The sequence below is a fragment of the Nelusetta ayraudi genome, unplaced genomic scaffold, assembly GCF_046127955.1.
Source record: "Nelusetta ayraudi isolate G7.1 ecotype Tasmania unplaced genomic scaffold, CSIRO-AGI_Nayr_v1 ptg000042l, whole genome shotgun sequence".
NCBI lineage: Eukaryota > Metazoa > Chordata > Actinopteri > Tetraodontiformes > Monacanthidae > Nelusetta > Nelusetta ayraudi.
This window is the reverse complement of record NW_027466092.1, coordinates 5740027-5765070: the sequence shown is the minus strand read 5'-3', so window position 1 is coordinate 5765070 and position 25044 is coordinate 5740027. Positions and strand designations below refer to the sequence as shown.

At 42.2% G+C, this 25044-nt stretch overlaps 1 protein-coding gene across 4 annotated transcripts in view; it reads right to left on the bottom strand.

Annotated features, from left to right (window-relative positions):
* Nucleotides 1–25044, bottom strand: part of ank2b (ankyrin 2b, neuronal) — a 59693-nt gene that overhangs the window by 19030 nt on the left and 15619 nt on the right. For 2 of the 4 annotated variants that reach the window (XM_076033884.1, XM_076033883.1), the window contains 34 exons: nt 24394–24492; nt 23898–23996; nt 23413–23610; nt 23161–23259; nt 22621–22719; nt 22427–22525; nt 22124–22321; nt 20267–20365; nt 19787–19885; nt 18801–18998; nt 18607–18705; nt 18422–18520; nt 17681–17779; nt 17496–17594; nt 17135–17207; nt 15874–16015; nt 14635–14722; nt 14354–14457; nt 13913–13951; nt 12601–12825; nt 11178–11276; nt 10161–10315; nt 9859–10070; nt 9557–9761; nt 9384–9480; nt 9057–9285; nt 8700–8825; nt 8466–8588; nt 7906–7938; nt 7568–7589; nt 1109–5641; nt 523–600; nt 255–383; nt 4–153 (listed from right to left, as the gene is read on the bottom strand). In XM_076033884.1, the coding sequence (XP_075889999.1) occupies nt 4–153; nt 255–383; nt 523–600; nt 1109–5641; nt 7568–7589; nt 7906–7938; nt 8466–8588; nt 8700–8825; nt 9057–9285; nt 9384–9480; nt 9557–9761; nt 9859–10070; nt 10161–10315; nt 11178–11276; nt 12601–12825; nt 13913–13951; nt 14354–14457; nt 14635–14722; nt 15874–16015; nt 17135–17207; nt 17496–17594; nt 17681–17779; nt 18422–18520; nt 18607–18705; nt 18801–18998; nt 19787–19885; nt 20267–20365; nt 22124–22321; nt 22427–22525; nt 22621–22719; nt 23161–23259; nt 23413–23610; nt 23898–23996; nt 24394–24492 (8545 nt within the window). Of the gene's footprint in view, nt 1–3; nt 154–254; nt 384–522; nt 601–1108; nt 5642–7567; nt 7590–7905; nt 7939–8465; nt 8589–8699; nt 8826–9056; nt 9286–9383; nt 9481–9556; nt 9762–9858; nt 10071–10160; nt 10316–11177; nt 11277–12600; nt 12826–13912; nt 13952–14353; nt 14458–14634; nt 14723–15873; nt 16016–16670; nt 16731–17134; nt 17208–17495; nt 17595–17680; nt 17780–18421; nt 18521–18606; nt 18706–18800; nt 18999–19786; nt 19886–20266; nt 20366–22123; nt 22322–22426; nt 22526–22620; nt 22720–23160; nt 23260–23412; nt 23611–23897; nt 23997–24393; nt 24493–25044 lie in introns of all 4 variants that reach the window. The other 2 variants (XM_076033885.1, XM_076033882.1) reach the window with 2 other exon arrangements.

Below are 25044 nucleotides of genomic sequence, written 5' to 3'. Positions count from 1 at the left end.
TACCTTCACTGTGATCTTGTCCTATGGTCCGCTCGATTTCTGCATACGTATGTGAAGTAGTGTCATCTGGGGTGGACTTAATTATCCTTGTTTCAATGAGGTGAACAATGTCCATTCGGTTGATTTTTGTCAATGTTTTGATTAGTGAAGCTTCTGTTGACAAAGTAACAATGAAAGTAAGTGAGCACAAACATACAATTTCTGTTTCTTTAAACTGAATAATTTATCGCAACTTTAGTCCAACTTTTACTGACCCGTAGCTTGATTTCCTTCCTTCTCTGCCCACAGTTTCAAAAGGGTGTGGCTTTGATCTTGGAGTGAATTAGGGTTTTCAATCCTGATCAGGTTGATCTTCTCACCTAAGTCTAGTTCTCGTGCCAATTCTGCAAAAATAAACCAATATAATGTTATTATCTAAATGTGTATGTGTTTTACTGCTAGACTGAGACAGCAAATCAAAAAGTATGAACTTTTTTCCTTCAAATTTGATAATTTGGCTACTCTGACTTAAGAGTGACTCACCAGTCCAGCTGAAGCCCAGATGGTCAGCTATAACTGCCAACCGTTGTTCTTTTCTCTCTGCTTCATCCTGTGGATCTACTGTAAATACCACCAAACACCCATGAGCAGTTAGAGTGGTGAATGGAATGCATATCAAGTCACTTTCACAATTTGCAAAAAAAAACAACCAAAAAAAAAGCTTCACTGGCCCTTTTGATAGTTTTGTGGTAAACTCAACATATCAAATTCACATTGCAATGTAGATAAAGTGCATATTATATCGGAGAAAAATGCTATGAATACTATGATCAGTATTGTGGTAACTATGTGGAGAAAAAATGGCACTAATAGTCAGAACATTATAGTCATTAAGTTGTTTTCACAAGTTTCATGAAGCCTTTAAGTCAATCTTGAGGTTTTTTAGTACACATAAAAGGAAGGAGAGACATTAATACAAACACATACACAGCACAAGTGACAGAGCCACATGGATTCTTCCTACTACAACGGGACTTAACTACAAGAGACAGAGAGGCAGCACCTTTACAGCTACAATGTACTAATTAAGAAAAGAGATACATAATAGCCCCTTGAACTGAGGGGGTACCTTGACTTTGAGCTCTATCGTCTGGAATTCGCTGCATCTGTGTCTCAACAGGGTCGTCCCACAGTGGTCTAATGGGAAAGACGTCTCCTGACGGAGGAAACTGCATCTCAGGGAAAGTTTCTCTTTCTATTATTGAGGGGTCAATGAGACTGCTCTCATCATCTGAGATGGCGGCGGCAGCCTCTTGTTCTTTCTCTGTCTCTGCCTGCACCAGCTGTGCCACCAGTTTTGCTGCCTCATCGCTTATTTCTTCAAAGAACTCAATGGACTTTTTGCGTGGTCCACTTTTCTCTTTTGTAGGCGTTGCTGAAACAGACGGTGGACCACCTTTTCCTCGGACTGGCAACCTGGACTGGAAGCTTTTAGATTTTGCAGAATCTGGACTCTTTTTTGCAGGTATCCTGGTTGAGTTCCCCTCACAGAAGCTCTTGGCTTTAGGAGACTTGGGGGGGAGGGTCTTGGTTTTGACGTCTACAGAGGGACCAGCATCTGTCTCAGATTTTCTCCTTGAGTCCTTTTTATGAGGGGCCTTAAGGTTTTTGTCTTGATTAGCTCCAGTGCGTTTGACCGGTGAATCTGGCTTTACACTGCTAGCCTTGATAGGAATTCGTGATTTGGATTCCGAGGTAAAAGATGTCTCTCTTTTAACAGTGGTTGTGGAGGAGGTGCCATGAGATTGAGAGGCAAGTGTAGACTTACTTCGCCCTTGAGGGAAAGACTTAGTTGGCGTTTTAACTTGTGCCTTTTTAACACTACTTGAAACTGTTTTAGATTTTCCTGCTGGTTTGGGGGCTTCAATCACTGACTGTTGCTCCTCTGGAGAAGAATCTGATGACTCCTGGCCCTGCTGAGAATAAACTGACCTTGTGATAGTTGTTTCTGCAGTCTGCACATTTGTTATTTGATCAGAGGAACTTGTCCCTAAATTTAAAACTTCTTCGTCTACATGTTTTTCTTTTTTAGTCTCGATACTCTCAGAGGATGTCTGATCTTTTTTTGTAGGTTTTGCTGAAGCTGAAATTCCCATTTTTGGAATTTTTGATTTGGCTGCATCAGCAGTAGAAACTGGCTGTTCACATTCCGGTGGAGAGTGAAGCTGAGAGTCATTGCTTTCCTTTAACTTCTCAGACTCTGCAGTTTTTACTTCTAATGTTAGATTGAGTCCTACCTCTGGTTCTGCAGCTGGTCTAACCACCTCTTGCCTGATATCTTCTAAAACGGGCTCCTCTAAAGGCTGTTCACCTATCTGGAAAAATGCAAAGCCACCCGCCTCTTCCTCATAGCTCCTCTTAGTCATGTCAATGGCGCCACTTCGAGTCATTTCAAACAGCTTTCCCTCTTGAAACAGAAAAGGGTTGGGTTCACTGGTAGGGGTACTCTCTTCAGTTGGTGTTCTCCCAGGTGTAGTGTCTGGCGTTTCCTGCTGTGATTGGCGGTCAACAGCCAAATTCAGAATCTTCTGTTCCTCTTCCTTAACACGAGCCTCAAAGGCAGCGTCGTCCTCTCGCATGGCCGACCATGAATCATTATCTACCTTTGCAGTGACACCCTTAGACTCAGTTCTAGGAGCTTCTTGCACCTCCTCATCCTCTTCTGTGTCATCATATATACATACCTCAGGGTTGAAGGCTTTCTGTGTTTGATCTGTGGCAAAAAGTGTTGTTTTAACATCCAGTGGTCCTGTGTGTACCTTTTGGTCCTCTTTAATTTCATCTGTTACATTTCTACCTGTTTTGAGCATAGGTGTTTGCTGACTGGCCACAATTAACTCTTGACCAGACTCATGATCTCCTTCGTTATCTTTACCCTTCTTCAAGCTCTCCTCCTTTTGCTCATCAGTCCGGTTTTCAATTTTGGATATTGCCACAAGGTTTTTGGCAACATTGTCTTTCTCAGCAGATGAAGGGGACAGTTTTTGTGAAGAATCCTTTTTGGATTTTGAATGTTCCTCATCTGAGACAGAATGAGGCCCCTCTGAAGTGACACTGGCTGTTGTGCTCTTGGCCTCTTTGATGTGGCATCCATCATGCAAACCTGCTGAAAAAGGAGAGGGAGGTTGTACTTTAATAAGGGGATTAACAAAAAGACCTACGTTTGAATCTTCAGCAGGCCTAACAAGCCCACTTTCACTTTGCGAAAGTTTCTCAATTCTGGGCTCTAACATTTCATAGCTGCCATCCCCTATTCTGGGAACTGTTGGGGAGAACAAATTATTTCTAGAGTTCACTCTGCTCCTTGCGTCTTGTTCCATTTGATCAAATGTCTTTATTTTGGCTGCCATCTTAAACATCTCTTCCTCTGGAGTGATTTTTTTCTTAGTTTCATAGCTGTCTGATGTATCCTCGTCCTCAGGGTCTTCAGGGATGACAGCTGGTTTGAATGGAATGATGAGGAGTGTATGGTCAGGGGGTTTAGGGTTTATCTCATAACTTACCTCTTCAGAGCTAGGGGTTTCAGGGGTAAGGGGACTCTTACCAGAGCTTGTCATCTGAGATATCTGCTCACAACTGTCATCATCAGCACTAGCCTCATGGTCACGGAGGAGCCTACCACGCAAAGGATCTTGGGGGAATTCTGTAGCTTTGAATGGCTCTGGATGACTAGAGGATTTACTGGGAGGACCTAGAGAAGACGGGAAAGATTGGAAACTTTTTTGCTCTACAGGACTACTCTCTAGGGAGTCATGCGGGGGTGATTCCTTGGTGGGGCTGGGTTCAATAGAGTCTGGGGACTTATGAGAGGAATTGTCTTCCATGAGAGGACTACCCTCTAGAGAGTCTCTGTGGCTTATTGTGAAAGAGTCATCAGCTAGAGGGCTGAGGGCATCTGAATCTTGTTTTAAAGGCAGGTCTAAGCTGTCCTGACGAAAGGATAGCTGATGATCAGGGCTCTCGTCATCACTAAGAAAAGTCTCTACGGTCTCTGAAATTCTTTTTGTAAGTTTTTGAGGTTTGGATGGTGATGGCTTTGACTCACTTTTCGTGTGGTCATCTGCAGCCTCGTTGGAAGAGACAGGGAGGGTCATGTCTGCAGACAGTTGATCACCAGCAGTCCCTAGACCGGAGTCTCCAGACTTCGCTTTGTCTGTACTTTCTTTTTTGATAGTAGTTGCTGCAAATGTTGCAGAGGTATGCTGTCCGGTTTTTGGAGAAAGGCATACACCATCTGGACTGGTGTCTGGAGTGGCTAGGCCCTCATGTTTGTAACTGTCCTCAGAGCTCATATGAGGGGTTCCTTCTCCAGAACTGGCACTTAGTGAGTCGGCCACACCCTCATGTTTTAGGCTGTCAGAGCTATCATCAAGGCCACTATTTCCAAAGTTTACAGTTTCAGTTAACTCTGACTTTGTGGAGGCATCAGGCTTGGTTTCTTTGTCCCTGTCCTGTTGAGCAGTTTCCTTCTTGCGGGGCTTAGAATCCAGAGACACTTCTCGTCCACCAAATGTAGCCATCGATTTGGTCATGGATATTGACTGAATGTTTTCTGATTTTACAGTTGTCTCTGTTCTTGAAGTTGTGGATGTTTTGTGTTCAAAAAGCCCAGACTTTCTCTTTGAGGGGTCCTGCCCTGTTTGGAATGCTTGCATAAGCTCTTTCACTGACATGGTCTCTTCAAGTTTCTCAGTTTCAGATTTGGGGGGTTTAGGGGAGCCCTGTTTGGATTTAGGGCTTTCTTTGGCTTTAGGAGTGGGTTTGCTTGTAACAGGCAATTGTGATTGTTTAGTTCCAGTGACCTTTTTGCCCTTTTGCTCTGCCTCTACCTTCTTTTGTAAGGCTTTAACTTTGTCCTTTATTGAACCAATGGGAGTTTCTTCAACCACAGGGGAAACAGGTGATGCTGGCTTAGGAGATGCAGGTACAGTCAAAAGTGCAGCTGCATCTGCAGAGTCCTCTCTCTGTCCAGGCTCTTTGCCCTTTCTTCTGACGGGCTTTTTCACATCGCCAGCAGCTGCTTTGTCTTGTGATTTTGTTGGAGTTGTTGGCTTTGCAGTTTTACGTAGAACAACATCAGTGAATTTTTCTGGTGTGTCTTGTGTCTCCTTTTTGGATTTTGTTTTAGAGCTTACAGATGCATCTAAAAGGTATTCTTTGAGGTCGCCACTATCCTTAATGGCTTTTGGTCTAGGTGCCCCCCTGTTAGCTCTACTTTCACGTAAGACAGGCTCTTTCATTCCGAATGATGCCATCTTTTTGGCCTCCTTTATTTCACTGTCTGTAAGGAGAACCCACTCCTCTGCCATTCTTGCTTGTTTTGCTACGTCTTCTGCTGCCTCATCCTCATATGTTCCACTTCTAAGTATCTCACTGACTTTCTCTAGGTCCTCTTTGACTTTCTCCAAGTCCTTTTCCATTATTTCTAATGGCTCTCCAGAAACATCCTCAGTCCCTTTATCTAGACCACACCCTTCTAAAGGAGGTGATTTTTCTTTAGAGTCTGCAGTCAAGATCGCAGTCATTTTGATCAAATCTTGTTTCATCTCTGTCACATCAGATAGGAGGTCGGGTTCTCGGATTGATGTCTCCATCGCTTCATCTTCCATATGGAAGAAGAACAAGTAAGGAGTAAAGAAAATCAAAAATTCAAATGAAAGGAGACAGACATCGGAGAATGTGGTCAGGACAAGATTGGAACACATTGCAGGGTTTATAGGACAACAATGTCACAAATGGGTTCTACGTTAGGATATAGAAGGAATCGGATACTTGTATCTCTCTAGGACTGGGGTACGGAAAAGCAAGGTAATTATAATATGGGGAAAATGATATGAGCAGGAAATAACTTGCGTTTACACTCAGCACACCCACACTCACATAACAAAAGTATGGAACAAAACCCAAACACAACACCTGTCATTACATATCTCTAACAGGTAAATAAGAAATAATGGAGACAAAAGGTAAATGATGACAACAAAAAACAAAAATCTCAAGATTTCTCAGATGTATGACAAATGTCATTATGATATAATTGCTGAAAACAACTCAGAAACCGTTGGTGTCTATCAAAAAAGCCAGTGAGAACTCAAAAGAAAAAGAACAACAAAACATGATGATGCACTTTAACATAAAGATGATAATTAAATTTAAAAGATTTTAAGGCAGAGGAGGGAACACTGAAATACTGAAGGTCATATTACTGAAAGGGGCACATTAAACTCCTTTCTCTGGATTCATCTTTATGTAATAAAGAGAAAAATCAAAATTAAGCAAATCTTTTGCACACAGCACAGTGGTAGTATTGCAAGGAGCACAAAAACAAACAGAATACAATCACAACACTTTTCTTCAAGACACACACGCACACTCATACACAGTTATGTAAGGCAAGTTATTTCCATGCAAAGCAAAGGGAGGAGTTGATGGAAAGGTCTTAGTGAAAAGTGAGTACAGTGAATAAAGGGATGACTGAACTAAATGATGAGATGAGTGACGAGCATGACAGAGACATGATGATGATGATGATGATGATGATGATGATAAGTTCAATGCATGTTTGTCTACTAGTGCTTCTTTTTACTTTAGTGAATGTCAGCGTTTCATAGTTTGGTGGTGTTAAAGATTCACTTTTCTAAAAAAAACAAAAACATGCATGGAACTACTACATATCACTAATGTATGCACTTTTATATCACTATATTACAGTTAGTGCTATATCAAAATAAATGGCAGTTTCTACTTCAGTAATTTTTACATAACTATGTGGACAGTGTTGGAAGAGAACAATAGAAGGCCCAGCCTGTTTTTGTTTTACTAGTACTCACACTTTTACAAGTTTGCCAATAATCTACCTTCCAATCTCCCTGTAGTAAGATAACAAGCACAATTTTGCAACAGAATTGCACACACTGTGCAACTATGTTGTCCCTTAACGAGTGTGCAACTATGTTGTCCCTTAACTAGTGGCATAAACAAATGGAACTCTGCCAGTGTTAGCGCCTCTGCCTGCTATGTGCCAGTCAAATCGACATCATTACAGGATACTAAATATGGTTTAATTGTTAATGTACATACGTTGATGGCAGCGTTTAATTCTCTGTCCTCTTGTCCGATCTCAAATTGTGAATGGGGAAGAGGTTAAATTGAAGGCAAATGAGAAATCAGGGTAAAAAAGTGAGAAGTGAAGTTGATCAACAGAATAAAAACAAAACCTTGACATGGGTCACAAGGCACAGGCTTTTTGGTTTGACAAGACAAAAACATGAAACTTAAAGGACTTTGATACGATGTATGTGGTTTACAGTTATGCAAAGTCCTCCAATGTCTGTGTGAGTATAGCATAGGTATGTTTGAATATTCCTGTCCTAAATATCATCACTGGCCCAGTATCCGTAGTTAATTTAATTTAATTTAATAAACACAAGCACAAAAACGGGTTATCAAAAGGCAAAATTTGCAGTATTATTATTGTGTTACGTTTTAGTAATAAATAAAGGAATATAGAGGGGTATAAATGTCTTACATTTCTCCACCGTTCTGCTGGTCTGGAAAAGCAACGAGGAAAATAGATTACAGTTAGCCCTTTCTCTACTGCATAATGTAATAACTAAAAAATACAACTATAACTGCTTGGTAAGGAAAGAAAAACGGCAGACCGATGTAACAACAGCAAACTTAAGCTTAAAAATGGATCTAAATCAAAACTCTTGCAAAATGCAAAAGACAGATTTCTTGAAATATAACATTCATCTACTTGCAGAAGTTGGCCTTTATTTGCTACTGACTATGTGAAAGTGGTATGACAAGGTCAGCGAAGCTAGTTAGTAAAGGAGGGATGGAAGACGCCATGGTTGCTTTTACCTCTTCCTCTTGCTCTTGGTCAGAATCTGACTCCTTTTTGGATGCAAAGAGCAGCAAGAAGCGAGAAAGATGTACAGATAGAAACAACAGCAACATTACAAAGGGATAAAGAGACGCTGAGGCAATGTATGGTTACAACAGCAACAAAGACAAGCAGTCAGTGTGACAGCAGGTAGAGCTTTAAAGCAGCATTAGGCAAAGACATGGGCTGTGAAGAGAAATTTATCTCCTGGGTGTTAACGTGGATCCACGTGGGCAAGGAGGTGTATCAATTGTAGTCTCCTGAAATTGCTTGTTTATTCGTGTTCCAATGTTATTCCAAATAAATACACGTGAGCAAAAGTTAAGAAGCTGTAATAATAAACAAACAATATTAAATGAAAAAAATAGAACAGACATTAACAGAAGAAATTTTGAAAATGAGTCAGAAAAGTCCTAGATTTCAGAGAGAAAGTGTAAGCGATTTAGACGCTGACAGACTACCTTACGTCCAAGAAACAAAATAGATACGCAATTGGAAGATTCCACTGTTGAGTTTAATCACGGTGTCATGGTCGTACCTTGCAGTGCGATGGGAGGGTGATGTTGAGGTTGCATATGGCATTCTGGGTGAGTGACCTGTAGTTCCTGGGCTCCTTCATAAAGGACAGACGGCCACACGGCTCCTGAGTGTTGTCTCGGATCTGCGACAGCAGTTCAGTGTTAGGCAACATTCAGGAAATATTCCTTTGATAAGCATGAGTCATGGTTAAGTCTGGTCACGCTTCGGTAAATATTGTGAGTTGAGCGCTCACTTTGATAAAGAGAGCTAATCTATTCTCCTTGAAGGCAAAGAAGCTGAAGAGATGGTGCTGGCCACTTTTGGTGAGTGGGACAAGGTTTCCAAAGCAGTCTGCATAGATGGGTTTACCCTCCAGCACCTAAAACATAAAAGGGAAACAAAATGAAAAAATGAAATAATATGCAAAAGCAGTCAATGGTAATATATTTGAAATATTCACTGTACAAATAGTCTTTAATGTATTACAACTTTAACAAAAAAGTGTTTGTTTGTTGTTGTTGTTGTTTTTTAAATATGTCTGGGCCTGGTTCTGTTCAAGGCTCCCACAGTTGTCCACTCTCAGACACATGCAGCAAGGCCGTTTCCTCACCTCTACGTCTCGGCTGCGGGCCACCTCGGAGAAGTTCTCCTGCTGCTCCAGCGTTTTGTCAATCTTGTCATCCGTCATGCAGAAGCAGCGCAGCCTGGCCTCTATGGGGTCGTGGGTCTTGGCAAAAATGACAAACTTGGCCATGTAGGGAACACAAATGATCTCTCGGTACACCTGAGCAGAGAAGTTGACCGACTCTTGGACTTGTCGGCAGTCTATTAACCAGAACCTGAGGGGAGGAGAAGGTAGCGGTAGAGTGAGGTGGAACATTTGTCGACTTTATTTATCAGATTGTTGTCCAGCAACAAAACAGTTTTTTTTTGTTACCTGGCCGACACATTGGTGGTAAAGGAGACACAGTCGTTAATGAACGTTAATGGCGTGGTGCCTGTTATGTCCTCCCATTGAGCCGGTGTTGTTCCTCCTACACGCAGAGATAAACGCAGACGGATGAGCATTTGAAACTGACTGATTCACTCACAGAATGGTGTTTCTCTCACCAGTTATACTACAAAGCAGGCGCAAAGTGGGGGTGTCCCCTCCGAAGCCGTTGAGGACTGGATCAGAGTTGCTCTTGGGAACGGGAATGGTCATGGTGATGGGTTTGTGGAACTTCCGCCTGCGCGGCTCCAGGGTGACGATGGGACTGAAGGAGGCCTTGTTTCCCAGGGTTTTCCTCACCACGTCCACATTAACCGGCTGGGCCTGCCAGAGTAGATAAGAGTGAAATTTGCAAAAAAATTTCACCATTTCCATACATACTCCCTCCACACGGATTACATGTTGTCACAGTCGAGGTTACCTGCAGTCCCACCCTGATCCTCTTGGTGAGAGCCCCTTCGGGAAACACTGCCTGCACTTGGGGTACGACGGTGCTGCTCAGGATGCCACCTTCAGGACCAATCAGATTGCTGTCCTGCTTGATGCGCGACACCACAGCAAAGTACTGTGGGAAATCTCTGGTGATGATTCGGCAAATGCGCTTCCTCTCAAGCTCCTCTGGGGTGTCCAGGTCTGAAAGAGGGAGCCAGATACATGCAGTAGCAATAGAGGACCTCCTGCTGCAGCAGCGGCCCGAACCTTCATCCACCATCAGATACACACCCTCATCCATGCCGTTGAGTATCTGATTGAGCTCCTCTTGGGTGTGTTCACAGTGATGCTCCTTCCAACTTTCTCCAGTTTCGCTCCTCAGGATCACCAGTTCCCTCTCTTTCCCCCGGAGGGCAGCAAAGTGGGGGATTTCCACAATGACGGGGCTGTCAAGGGGGTCAGCAGGCAGCATGAGTGATGAAGAATGGATGAGCTTTATTGCCCACTAGTTAAGTGGTAAGGTTGACATGTTAATGTCGCTGACAGCATCAAACAGATTTGTGTTTCATATACGACAGCTTCTGCTAATATGTCTATGTTTACTCTGTATGTGAAAATAGTTCTTTCAATATGGCTTTGGGTTTTTAATCATTTGATAAACTTTTATGAATATGTGTGACTTTTAGTGAGGAAGCAGCTGTTCTTGGCTGATATATATTAAATGATTTTAAAAAAACAACTTACCATGAGTCTTAGCCACAACAAGCTACTTACAAACACATCAAACACATGCATGCTACGAGTAAAAGGAAAACTGAACTGACTTTAAATATTTTTATGTGACATTTACGAGGTTCTCTGGCGTGACAATAGAGGGTAATATCTTTATCTCTTAGCGTTGAAACAATCAAAAATTAAAATGAATTCATTAAAATCACATGAAATCAACTTGTAGTGTCATGTCTGGAAGTTAGACTATGGATTAAGTTTCCAGATAAAATTACCATTTTGCTTTAACTGGATGAAGTGTAATTGTCAGGCCAGAAAACCATTTTTTAATGTCTCACAAAAATAAAGGGAAGTCTACACATTTAGAAATAAATGAAAAAAAGTAAAGCAAAAGAAAAAAAGCAGAAGGATGGATTTAGGGAGGAAATAAACATGTGACATTTAGAGGAAAAAAGGGGGTTGCAAAGACAAATGAATGAGCAAAACTCAACAGACGGAAGGGTTTTAAAGGAAAAGACTGAGACTGGCATCCATGGATCCTTTCATATAAAAAACCATTTACAGATATTTCCACCCTACCCCAGGAACTTTGTCCCCGGCGGGCCGAGCTGGAGGATTCTGCTAACCAAGCTCTCACCCTCATTAAGAGGTGGAGGCGCACTGGGGAGGTGGAGTTTACTGTAAGCATCCGTGCGCAGCAGTGGGAAAAGAGAGAGCACACACAGTGTTTTGATTGACGGAAAGCTAAGCGATGGATTTCTAAAAAGCCAAGTGTGGATGTTGTAAGTTTTAATTTACAATTTTTTTCGACTTATTTGATTAAATGTTAAAAAAAAACAACAACAGATTATTAATTGACAATTAATACTATGAAATAATTGTTGATATTAAATGTATAGTATTCATAATTATTCTCAATTTTGATTGAAAATATTTTTGTTTTTGTTATTGTAGCCCATCATACAGATTAGACAAAAGTGTAATGTTCACACTCCGAATTGATAAAACCTGAATTTCTCACTAGCGCAATGAATTTATTATTTCATGAATGCAATGGAGAAAAAAAAATGTTTGCCTTAATTTATGTTGAACGTGTAGAAACGGAAAACTTGAGCTGTATTCGCTGTAATAGCCCTTAAAAAAATAACCAGCAGGGGGGGCTATTCCGATGCCAAATAGCCAAAAACAAAGTTAATATGAAAAAGGTGTGCAAGAGTTAGACTGCAGCTGTTTTAAAAGCAAACAGGACATGCTGTGGAGCAAAGATCAACAGATCCCTGGTGCTGGGAGAAAGCCAGAGCAAATAGGAAAACAGTTTTAGTAAGGCAGAGGCAGAGGACAAAATAATCTGAAAGGAAAAAGGGGCAGAGCACAGTCAGCTTCTTGAAAAAAGGCTAACGTTAAAGTCAGTGCTGACAGTCTAAACGTAGGCGTTAAAGGGATAGTTCAACATCTTGGCTAACTGGACTATTCCCATGATCCCTGTAGTCATGTGAGTAGGTTTAATCCCTTCAAATATCAGTGCCTGTATTTTTGAAATCCGGGGGCGGAGACGCAAGCTGCTCAGCAAACCAAATGGAGGTGAACTGCACAGGTCTCCCTCCACCTAAACACATTTCAGCAACTCCAACACACTCCAGTAGCGCGTTGCCAGCCGGACTTTCACTGCGCTGTGAAATAATACTGTGACATAATGCGACACAGTGGTTTTCAAGGCAAACGCAGAGCTGGAACTACATCCCAGGCATATCTGCTGGGCGGAGTGATTTCACATGTGCAGCTACCCCCATTATCAAGACAGCAGGTTTGATGAGAAGACTGCCCCCCTGGACACAAAAACAACAGGAATAAAAGAAATGTACCTTCTCATACGACTCCAGGGATTGTGGCAAAAGGCAAATTTTGCCAAAATGTTCCAGATTCCCTTTAAAAAATGATATTCAACACTTGCCTTTCACCTTTCGTCGTTAGAGCAAGAGCACTTATTTCACAAAAGGCTTACCCAAGGAACTGAGCTCCAGAGGGGCCCACCTCGATGAGCCTGCTGGCCAGGCCCTCGCCCTCAACCATGGGGGGCATGGTGGCCAGACGGTGCCTCTTCACCAACCGGCAGGTCACACGTGTCGGAGCGCTGCACTTCCTGGGCGGGATGATAATGCGCAGGCCGTTATGCCGGCAGCCGCACATGGCTCCACCTCTGGCGTCCACCATGAAGCTGACCAGGAAGCTGGAAGAGCACAAGACATTTTGGCCAGTGAATACATTTCCGCCTGGATCCTTCCAGTGTTGAGAATGCAGACACCAGGACTATTTTCATAATTGTATTTTTGTATATCATTTTTTTAATTTTCTTTCCTATAAGTAGTTCCCTATTCGGCATTCTGTAGAAAGCAAATGAAGAATTTCATTGCACAGGGAAACTTGTTTCTTTACTGTGCACATGACAATAAACGCTTTGAATCTTGAATCTATTCTCTACTGTATTGTCCAAAATCAATGTTTTATTATGTTGTGTTTTGCAGGCTTGCTGCAAAAATAAATAAATAAATAAATAAAATAAATGCTCGTGGACAGCAGAAGGTGTCGGTTGATTGGTGTCCACATTCTCAACACTAAATGGACTTCACAACTTTTGTCAACTTGCATTAAAACCTCAACCAGAGGCTCGATGACCTCACTCCCATGCAAAAGTGGAGGATGTGCCGTGCACATGGTTCACACATCTCAGGGTAGTGCAGTGTGATGAGGTGACATGATGTGGCCCTGCACTGCCTTCACTTATGCAAATAACACAGATCCAAACAGACACAGAAACATTAACATGTTATGACACCGCCGGATATATTGACAAGTTATCACTGTCAGTGGACACGGACTGCTGCTCTCCAAGGCTGCAACCCACCCGAGTGGTTCTTAAAAGTGATCTCTTTTTAATCAAAAGAGTGATCTTCTAACAGATGTGTTAGTGAAGATGCTCAGTTCACAAGACTGTGTATGACATTGACAAATGTGTCCTACATGCCACTGCCTCTCTCTTCTCTGGTGTCCGCAGGTTTGCATTCATTCATTTAACTGTATGATGAGGCGATCACACCAGTGAAACCATCCTCTTTGCCTCAAGACGTCGTATGATAACGACTCTTGCTGAGTTACAATTGACGCGCGAACTCAAATAGAGAGAGAGGAGGAGGCAATGTCAGGTGAGGACAGCAACATATACACCTCTCCTCCAGGAGAGCACACTGTGAGGGGGCAGAGGAAGAGAGAATGGAGACGACGTGGAGGAAGACTGAACCAAAGCCGCAGACGGTCACCTGCTGTGGTCTCCATGACCGTGGCACGGAGAGGAGTGGCTACGGACGACAACCACACCACAGGAGAAGAGTCGAGAGTAAAGAGTCAAATAGAGAGTGAAGAGAGGAACCAGAGAGTTCGACGTGGTGGAGGCTGCGACTTGTTAAGAATAAGAATAAACAGTCTGTGTATGAGGAAGACACTGAAAGAACAACTTTTTTTTGGGTCACGACTTTTCGTCTAGAAAGAACAACAGTAGTTTGGAGTTTGCATTGTGTGTTTTGCCATTAAATATCAGATGAAAGAAAACACAGAAAATTGCAGTTAGAATGTAAACAATGCTGAATATCTTTTTTTGATGTAAACTTACTTATCTGGAAAAAATAGGTTGCATCTTAATACGTGTTCATTCATTACAATGTCTTGCTGTGTATAATTAATACCAGGATGAATACACGTACCCAGAGTGAATGGGGCTGGAGGATAAAGCCACGTTATCCAGGTTCTCTGTGCCCCAACTAAGACGATATGAGTCCCGCTCATTCTCTCTGGAAAGCGACGACACCTGGAAAGGACGCAAACAAAGTGGTGTAGTTGTAGTGTTGTTGTTGTTGTTGTTGTTGTTTCTGTTCAAGTCATGACACTGAACTTCCAGAAAGTGAGTACCCATAAAAAAAAAAAATGAAAAAAATGAAGGACGAGAGCCACCTGATTGGTTTGTATGTTGTGTGTCGTGCTTTACCTGTTGACAGCTGAGCATCTCCTCCATCATGCTTTCATGTTTAGGGGAGTAGTAACTGGGGTGGGTGGGTGTGAAAGACCGGTCGCAGCTGAGAGAGGAGAAGAATAAGACTCTCAAAGAAAAGAATATAATCATGGAAATATTATCAAAAATGAAGCAGCTAAGTAAGAAGAAGGTTATCTAACAGACGGGTAAATACTGCATCACAAACAGAAAGACACACTACAATGCTGTAGCAAAAACAAAAAATATATACAAGCATGTAACTACGTTGACAGTTACATTTTTAGCAATTATAGTTTAGTTTTAGTTTTAGTTCAGCAAGTTGTTGACAAGAGAGTTTTGTTTTTTTCCAGCAGCAAGTCCAGCTGGAAATAGATGACAATCATCAGTGATATGTAAACTCTTCAATATGGCAACAGAGTATCTTTGTTGGACATTTAGTATGCACTCTTACACAAATAGGAAGTTCACACGACGTACAGCCAATTGTTTTTTGTTCTCATTCATCAAAAAGTACATTAGACTTTCAATATATATTTTTAAAAAAATGTAAAAAACCATTAAGTCAGACTTTTCTGATTGGTGGAATATTACTCACAATAACAATTGAATTGTGATTATAAACATTTTGTTTTTGGCAAAGTACAGTGTGCTAAGATACACACACAGCTTCATTATCATACATGGCACATTATACTGAGTTGGTGAGTGCTGCCACACATCCTTGGATGTGGACAATGTCATTGTGGTGCTAAACCTTGGGGAGGTGCATCACACTTCTCCTTTGTTTTTAATGACAAACAACAAATATTGTGGAAAAAATCCGATAACATAAAAATTGCATTGTTTGCGTTCAACTGGTTCAACTGGTCATTTCAGCAGAGCTGAGAGGCTTGTGTGGCTAACCAGGACCAGCACATACCTTTGCATTCGACTATGGAGGCATGACAAGGGAGACCGACCATGAAGTATGAGCAGGAGAGGTTGCAACAAAAGGCACACACACACATACACAGACAGGTTGTGGGTTAGTGAGTCGTCATCCACGTTGACAAGAACACGTAGAAACACATACACACACACCCGTGCACACTCACTCGCCCACACGCTCGTTAATTTTTTTAATATGCATGCAAACATCAGTCATCGGACGGACAGACAGACAGACAGACAGACAGATAGACAGACAGAGTATAAATGCTTTTATGGTGGCAGTTGTGGCAGTGGTTGACAGACCTGTCAGTGCGTCCTCCCTCCAGGCTGAAGCGCAGGTAGTTCATTCCATCCAGATACTGGCCGGGCAGGGAGTCGTCTCCCAGCTCGCGGAGGTCCTCGGCCCGCAGGTACTCGCCTCCGTCGCCTGTCATTGAGTCGTCGCCTTCAGTGAGCAGACAGGAAGTGACGTTAGGATCGCCAGGCAGATTGCTTACTTGGATTTTCACTTCATTGCCAAGTGCTTATATCCACTTTCCAAAAGAAGATTCTTTACTAAAAGAAGATGCCACTTTAAGCATATCAATTAAAAAAAAAAGTCAAAAAAATGTTATAGCTATTAAAAAAAACAAACAGGCAAAAATCTACTGAGTTTCTTTCATTTATTTAACTGTCTCTGGCAGTTTGAGAATTGTGCCTTTTGTCTACAAAATCAAAAGGATTTTGTCACAGAGTTCTTTTCCAAATCATTGAGAGTGCAGCAAGAATTAGTCCAGAAGTCAGTGAACATTTTTAATTAATATACCAAAGCAACATTGTGAACTAAACACTGTCCCAAGTACTCCCAGGGTAGAATCACAACTCATTCCCACCGCATCTCAGAAGGATCGTAAACGATGACGTGAAGGAAAAGGCCAAGAAGCAAAACAGCATTCTGCTCTGATATGAGAATATGCATCTATGGAGATTAGTGCCGTAGCGTTAACAAAGACTAGCAAGAGCTGCAGGCTCAGCCACGTGCAAAAGAGACACTAACACACTGACACACTCCTGTTCTAACTGGCACAGCAAGTCCTCACACAGGGCGTCATGTTGAATACCTTCCAAATCCAGGGCATCGTCAGACATTTCATCGTCATTAGCATCAATGATTCGTAGCGCTGTGGGTTGACAATACAGTCACTCACTGCTTTTTGGCATCATCTTAGCCAGGAGAGGAAACTGAATATATGTGTATGTAACAAGCACATGCTGGAAACATTCACTTTTGTGTTTTTCTGAGTTTGAGTCTGGGATTGGCTGCTAAAAAAAAAAAAAAAAACAGAAAAAACAGGCTCTTGTTTATGACCAACTCTTTGAGCCTGGAGTATAAAGACAAAGCTTAACGCCTCTAACAAGCTCTTGAAAATGCCGCTTTATTGCCTGGACTTCATAATAATGATAAGAAATGGGCTCAGGTCAGCATGTGAAAAAATATGGCTGTTGTGGATGGAGCTCGTCCCACAGCTGGGCTACAATTCTTTCAAGGGTAAACGTTGGCCAACGTTTTGTGTGCGTGACTCACCCTCTTCATCTGAAACATCCAGCACTTCAGTCATGGTCTCTGGTACGTTCAGCTTGTGTTTTTCTGTCACAGTCTAAGAGGAAAAACACAACGTCAAACAAGGCCGGCCAATGCTTTTGTTAAAATGGCATCGTATTTTTTCAGGAGAAGTGAGGCCTTAGGTCCCCTCCACCAGCACTAACTGCTCTGACAACAGTGTCATGTAAAAAAAAAAGAATACAATTAGCTATATTGTTAGGACGATTGGGTGAATAGAAGTCAGTATTATGGAGGTAACAACCCGTTTCATTTTGCAAATATGAGAAAAAAAAAAAACATTTGGAATTGAATGTCACCGGATGCCAACGTTAGAGTGTCTCACCGTTGTCGTGGTAATGATCTCCTCTGTGACCACCCTCAGAGTGTCCACCACAGAGATGTAGCCCAGCCGCCGAGCTATCCCCAGCGCTGTGTTGCCATTCTGAAAGATAGAAGAACCAGGAAAGTTTCACACGTCGGGTCTGTTTACACTGTTGACGGCGTGCCAGTTTGTGTGTGCTCACGCACCACAGTGATGGCGTTGGGCTTGGCGCCGTTTTGCAGGAGCACATTAATGACGTGTGTGTTTCCTTGCTGGGCTGCTTGGTGAAGAGGAGTGTATCCATTCTGAAAGTGACAGACAGCAATACGTAACGTTTAAAGAACAGAACAGATTCTATTAATGCACATAGGTTATTTTTAAGGTCCATTGTGTAAAATCTGACCTGACGTGTGATTTTTATATATGTAAAAGCTGAACAAACTGCCAATAAACACATGAAAAAAAGTCTATACTCTGCAGTACATTAAAAGTAATTTGGTTTTCCTACCCAAAGAGCAGCTCTTATATACATGTAAGAATATATTTATATATCAAGGGTCTTGTTCCCAGTTAGCTGCCATCTTGCACAACAATATTTCTAAGGAAGCCTGGTGTGGACAATCCAGCCCGCCTGACAGCGCATTTTGTATTTAGCGTGACCGCTCATGTCCTCAAATAAACCAACGTAGAAGAAGGTGGTTTAAGTGTACAGGTTTGTGTGTGCAGGCTACCGTAGCTCACTGGCAAGCTCAGGAGCAGGAGGGTGAGCAAAGAACCACTGCAGTCTAAAATGTAACCACTTGATGTCACTGTTTCTTCTCATAATCTCAAAATACTACACATTATATCCTTTCAATGTCCAAGTGAAAAAACTTTGATTTATCTAATGGAATATTTTTGTATTTGTCAGACTGAGGTTGCCTCAGTTTGTTGTAGCTGTGAGATACCTTGGTCTTGGCATTGACACTGGCTCCACTTTGAAGCAGGAAGTTGACCATCTTGGCGTTGCCGTAGTGACAAGCTACAATGAGCGGCGTGTAACCCAACTGCAAAACAGTAAGGCTCTTGTTATGATTTTCCGTGAGGAGGTCGAGGACCCTGTGCAAGCCTGTAAAAGTGTGACGTTTCCTACTTTTGTCTGCTGGTCGAGGTTGGCTCCATTCCTGGCTAAAATCTCGCCAACAGCAACTTTGTCCTCCTGCGCTGCCAGATGGAGAGCGCTCAGGCCGCTCTGCAGGAAGAACACAACACACGGAGCCTCTATGTTAACGCTGCATCAGTGTGGGTGTAAATCGAGGCTCGCTTATTCCGGGGTTTGTGCAGTACCTTAGTCTGGATGTTGATCTGGGCTCCCTTGCTGATGAGCAGGGCAGCCATGTCGGCGTGGCCCTCCTGGGAGGCCAGATGGAGCGGTGTGACGCTCTGCTTGGTCAGGATGTTGGTCTCGGCGTCGTACTGCAGCAGCACTGTGGCGATTTCCATCTGGTTCTTCTTCGCCGCAATGTGGAGAGGAGTGTAGCCATTCTTGTGGACGCAGGGGAAGGAGAGACACTGGTGTTAATGTTGAAGGTCACTGACTGAAGTTTGAACGAGACTAACGTTGCAAAAATAAACATCATGAAAAATTCACACAACTTCCTCCCAAAAGTGGGAGGTAACAAATTACAAATAATAATAGTGTGATTTCTTTCAGGTATATGTACTTTGGTAGAGTTTTTCTTCTTTTGAAGAGTTTTTACTTTTTACTCCCTACATTTGTACACAAATATGTGTACTTTCTACTTCTTACACTGGAAAAACATGCTCATTACTTTTGTGTTGAAAATATAAAAATTCTGTTCAAAGTAATTCACTTATGGTTATAGTTATTACTTGAAGTAATAACTATGCTGTTGTGTAATTCAATATTGAAGCGTATGGTATTTTAGAGGGAGATTTCAGAGAACCTCAGTTTTGGGGTCACTGTTTAGTACGTTTTCAGTACAGAGAAAAATAAATGTTTTGGGGGAAAACATTGGTTATTCTTATCAAAAGTGTAAACATGTATGTAAATACAAATGTCATTTTTACATAAGTACATCTCAGAACTTGCACTTTCGTGCTATTACTTGAGTAAGGGAGTTCTGTACTTTTACCAGACTATTTTTACACAGGTATCTAAACTTTTACTTAGGTACAGAAGGTGAATACTTTCACCACCTCTGCTTCCTTCCAAGTATCCTACCCCTCCCCCAATATCAGGCAGGGTACCTGAGGACTTTTAAGCACCTTGTGGCCGTGGCCCAAGCACAATCTCTAAGCGGAGCCCTCACCTTAGCCATCGTATGTGGGGACGCTCCCTTGTCCAAAAGCAACAGCGCCACTTTCTGGTTATCATAATGTGCTGCAACATGGAGCGGTGTGAGACCATTCTGTGAGGGACGGAGTGTGAGTGCAACACTGATTAGACGGCAGTTAGCATACATGTTGCAAAACAAACAAACAAACAAAAACCGTTAGCATTATAGGGAGTGTTAGCGGGTAATTAATGGATCGAGTAGTTGCTTCAGATAGCACAAATGCCGAAGGATTTAATCCAAAAATGCTCATAGTTTCTATAAGTCACTTCCAGCTTGGTTGTACAATCAGTAACATCAGCTATCATAATTCGCGTCACACACCACCTAGTGACAACTCTAACGAAGGCGGAAGTGTTCCGTCGGAACACGTCAGCTGTGAGCAAACGTGTGAATCTGTTATAGACTAAATAACTGAGGTGTCTGATAGTTGTGATAGGTATGAGTGACGAAAACCTTTCCAGCCGAATCCGGGGGAGAGTGACGCTTCAGCAGTAGTTTGGCCACATCCAGGCTTCCGTACTTGGCAGCCACATGCAGGGGAGTAAAACCTTTCTGTAAGGAGAAAAGACGAGACAGACAGTGAGAAACTGAGAAATGCGTTCTAGGATGGTGAATATGTTGGATCACATAAAAACAAATTATAAAAAAATTACATCAAATTCGCGTTTGGTAACCGACTTTTTGAATAAAGAAAACCAAAGAAACCACAGGTGTAACTACATTTATCATTGATATTGTCTGCACATATGTAATTGCTGAAGGAAAAAAAAACATCTGATCCAACGCTGTGTTACCATACAGAAACATGGTTGGGTTCCAAAGTTCGAAAACTCAAAATTTGGGTCAGTACAACAGCAAACTGGACTAGCTGGTTGGTTAAAACTAGACCGTATTCATATATCCAACACGTTTTAATTAAATCTATATGACCATTACTATTCAACGATCATTTGACGTAACACCATCCAACCAGCAGAGGGAGCACTTTTATATGAAATGGAATATGGCGTGTTTATGACCCAGCCCTGCTCACGAAGGGAGTCGTCCTTTGTTTGTGAAGGCCCGTGTTATATCTAATCTCGGAGGTGATGGAAACACAAACCTCAAAAGGACAATGCTGTGACAGAAAAAAAAAAAAACAAAGTCCACGTTGGTTTTCAAGAACAAGGAAATAAAACCCTTACAATGAAAGCGACGACGGGGAGCATGACTGTGAGCGTGCTCGATGGAGACGATAACTTTCCCTGAGTTTCTTCCTAGCAACAGTCACACCCAGCCTCCTTAAAAAGACATCAGTGAGGACGAGAGAGAACCGAGGCCAATACACGGCAGGCAGCTCCATCACTACTCAATCTTTCTGGTTATTAAATAACTCAGATGCTTTCAGGCTACGTGCACCGTTCAAATAGACAGGGCGTCTTTGATGTTGCTACACTTATTCGGTGGAAATAGGTCGCATACAGTAATACAGTGACCTCTTTATCTGAGGCTTCAGGAGGGGGCATCACCACTTAGAGCTCGAGTTCAACTTCCATCTGCACGTCTGTACCATAATTCACTACAGCTGCACATTCGTCCCGCTCTGATAATCTCTTAAAACCCTGCACTTGTTTTGTGCATTTGCTGTATTGTTTTTTTCAAAAGACTAGTTTGTTGTGTTGTGGAATTTTTTTTCTGTACACTCACACAACTTTCATGCTCTTAATCCTACAGCTCTCTAATCTCACCGGTTGTAACAGTGTAATCTGATTTTTTTTTTTTTCCCCCACGACAATGGTTGGCATTTTTGTCTATGCTAGTGTAAAACTACTTGTTCTTAGAGAGAGCAAACAATATCAGACAGTAATTCAGGGATTAGAGGCAAAATGTAAAACCTATTTTTCTTTATTTTGGTTATTTTTACTTGTGATAAGTCAAATGAAAATAATAAAATACCATAAATAATAATAATAATAATAATAATAATAATAATAATAATAATAATAATAATAATAATAATAATAATAATAATAATAACAATAAATAATTCTCTCTTAAAATGGCCTGAAATCTTTAGACTGACTAATTCAAAACAGTTAGCAACTCTTTTTTTGATGGCTCTATCATCAGTCTGTCCATCTCACAAAGTGAATGCAGCCAGACTGCTGCTCTCGATCTCGACACTAAGCCCGGCTTACTCGTGCTTATTCATCAGCATATCCATATTCATATCCTCCTCATCCCCTAGAGATGTTTGAATTGATGTTTTCTGTTTCTGAGAGTTAGATGCGTGTGGTCGCAAATTGAAAAACAAAACCGCAGACAATCCACCTTAGTGGCAAGTGAGTGTGAAGCTCCAGCCTCCAGAAGAACAGACGCCGTCTCCACCTGCCCCTCCCTGGCAGAGATGTGGAGGGGGGTGTAGCCGTTGGTAGTGGCAGCATCGGGATGAGCCATGTGCTGCAGGAGCAGCTGCACAATCTCGGTTTTTCCCAGACGCGAGGCGATGTGGAGGGGAGTCTGGTCCTCCTGCAGACAAGACAGAGCCAAAGGAACAGCCCTTAATTAAATAGAGAGAACAGAAGGTAGAAGAGGTTGAACTTGTGTGCTGCTAACAGAAAAGGGCAGCCTCACCCGAGCTCTGGCATCCACTACGGCTCCGTTTCTCAGCAGACATCTGACCACCTCCACCTGACCTGCCCGGGCTGCCATGTGCAAAGCTGTTTCACCTCGCTAAAAGCAGCACACGCACACATTTCGATGTAGAATATGCACACAAGTGAACAAATATACAGCTACAATAGCCAAACAATCTTATCCTGGCTTACTATATTGCTGACGTCAGGCGAGGCGCCGTTCTGCAGCAGCAGCAGGACGATGTTCAGGTGACCCATGAAGGCTGCCACGTGGATTGGAGTCAAACCAGACTGGACGCAGGAAGTAAAGAATAATGATGCTGAATTTTCACAAGCATGCATAAACACTTTGTGTGTGTCTCAAAATGTATAAAAACAACTCCAAATTCCTTGAAAAGAAAACATGAAAATAAACACAACCCTATGTAGATGTTTTTTGTTGTTGCAATTGTTTTATTTCTGTGTGGGGTTTCCATGTTCTTCCTGTATCTGTACATGTTCTCTCCGGGTTCTCTGGCATCCTTCAAGCAACTGGGGATTCTAAAGTAGCTGTAGGATTAGTGCGAGTGTGAATGGTTGCTTGTCTTTCTATGTGGCCCTGTGATAAACTGGTGACCAGGTCATCCAGGGTGTCACACTGCCTTCGCCCGAAGACTGACAGCAGGGATAAACTCCAGCACCCTGAGTGCAGAAGCGGTAATAGAAAATGGATGTGAATTGGTGGCAGCCCACCTCAGTAATGGCCTGGATGGACGCTCCATATTTGACCAGCAGCTCCATCACCTTCACTCGGTTCTTCTTGCAGGCTATGTGCAGCGGAGTGAATCCATTCTGTCAAGAGAGCATCGCAATATAACAGCAGAACCCCTCGTTGCACTTATCACAGCTATATATGAATCTGAGCCATTTTTCTCTCCATTTCTTAAACAGCAAGAGCTTCAGTTAAGAGGGCTGATATGGCGATGAGAGGTTTCTGGGTCATACCAAAGCCCTGGCATTGGGGTTGGCCCTCTTGTCCAGGAGCAGTTTGGTGACCCTGTAGTGGCCGCAGTGAGCCGCCACATGTAACGCTGTCAGGTAATCCAGCGTGACGTCATCAACGGGAGCCTTGTGCTGCAGAAGGTGCTTGACACATTCCACATGGTCGCCTTGTGCCGCCATGTGAAGAGGGGAGAGCCCATTCTGAAATGTGATTTTGAGAAATTAAAAAAAAACACCTTCACTGACACTGGAGTAGCTGAAAAACTGCAGGTTGAATAAGAAAAGAAAATAATAATAAAAAATGATGTGCCACAAAGCACAGATTACTTGTTTAATCATATCATGTTTTATATGATACAAATTCAAAATGTTGTTTTTATTCTGAAAGTATTTCATACAAAAAAAGGCAATTGCTATGTTTTGACTTCATCTATTTCTCCTCAGATTCTTGTCTTTTTAACACGTAAACACAAAAACATGTGACACACCTTGGTCCTGGCCAGCAGGGGCGCTCCTCTCTCCAGCAGCAGCTCCACAGACGCGTCATGTCCGCTCCGAGCTGCACAGTGAAGCGGCGTCAGGCCATCCTACGAGGGGAAAAAAAAAAAAAAGGATATTAAAGCCTGGTTAATTATTGTCACTGGCTTACTGTTTAAATAAACCTGAAATGCAGCCACATAAGAATGTTGCCAGAGATGAACCCTGTGTGTAATATCATGATTGCCCTGCTAACTGGCACACAACAAAATTACACCACACAGAGATCACAGTGAATTTAATCCAGCCACCGCCAGGGTCGGTAAATGACAGCAGCAGGTTTAACTACACATCTGCTGCGGCTAATGGAGATGATGACGACGATAATGAGCTGGATATGCGTTTCCCTTTGTGGAGGGAGCAGAGAAACTCAACCTGAGAGGGTTTCGTCAGAGAAAGAGGACAGAGGGGAAGATGTATGACTCAGAACTCGGCCGAGACACTTGCCCTCGTTTTAGCGTCAATCTGAGATCCTCGGTCCAGTAGCAGGCCAACCATGTTAGTGTTGCCGCGCTTGGATGCAACATGGAGAGGAGTGATCCCATTCTGCAAAGAGGAGAACAGATTAAAGTGAAATCAGGAACAACACGTTGTTCGTCATTAAAATGCAATGCAAATACCAAACCAAATTTAAAACAAAAAAAAAAAGCATGCTATATTAAATTGAATTAATTGGATTGTGAGTGAAAGAATATTATGTATAAAATTCACGTACTGCATGTGTGATGTAGGTGCATTAAAATAATTTATAATTAAATGGTACTCATGAAGACTAACTGTCCAGGTCTCCTGAGGATTCTATGACTATATAGAATACGTTCAGAGTGCTGGGTTCTCTCAATCCCATTCAATCTCACAGTATAAAAAAAAAAATCAGTTATTGTTCCCACATCTGCGGCTCTATAACACTCAATAGAGGCACTCATTGTGAAGTGTTGTGTCTTTTGTCTCCTCTCGCAGAACATGCTGAAATACAAGCTATTTTTACCTACTCTGCTTACACGGCTAAAATTAGGGTATCAGATTTTGCTTTGAGATGAGAATGATTAAGGGGTCACTTGGCACGTTGGAAAACTCGCTTTGAATGACAGTAAAAAT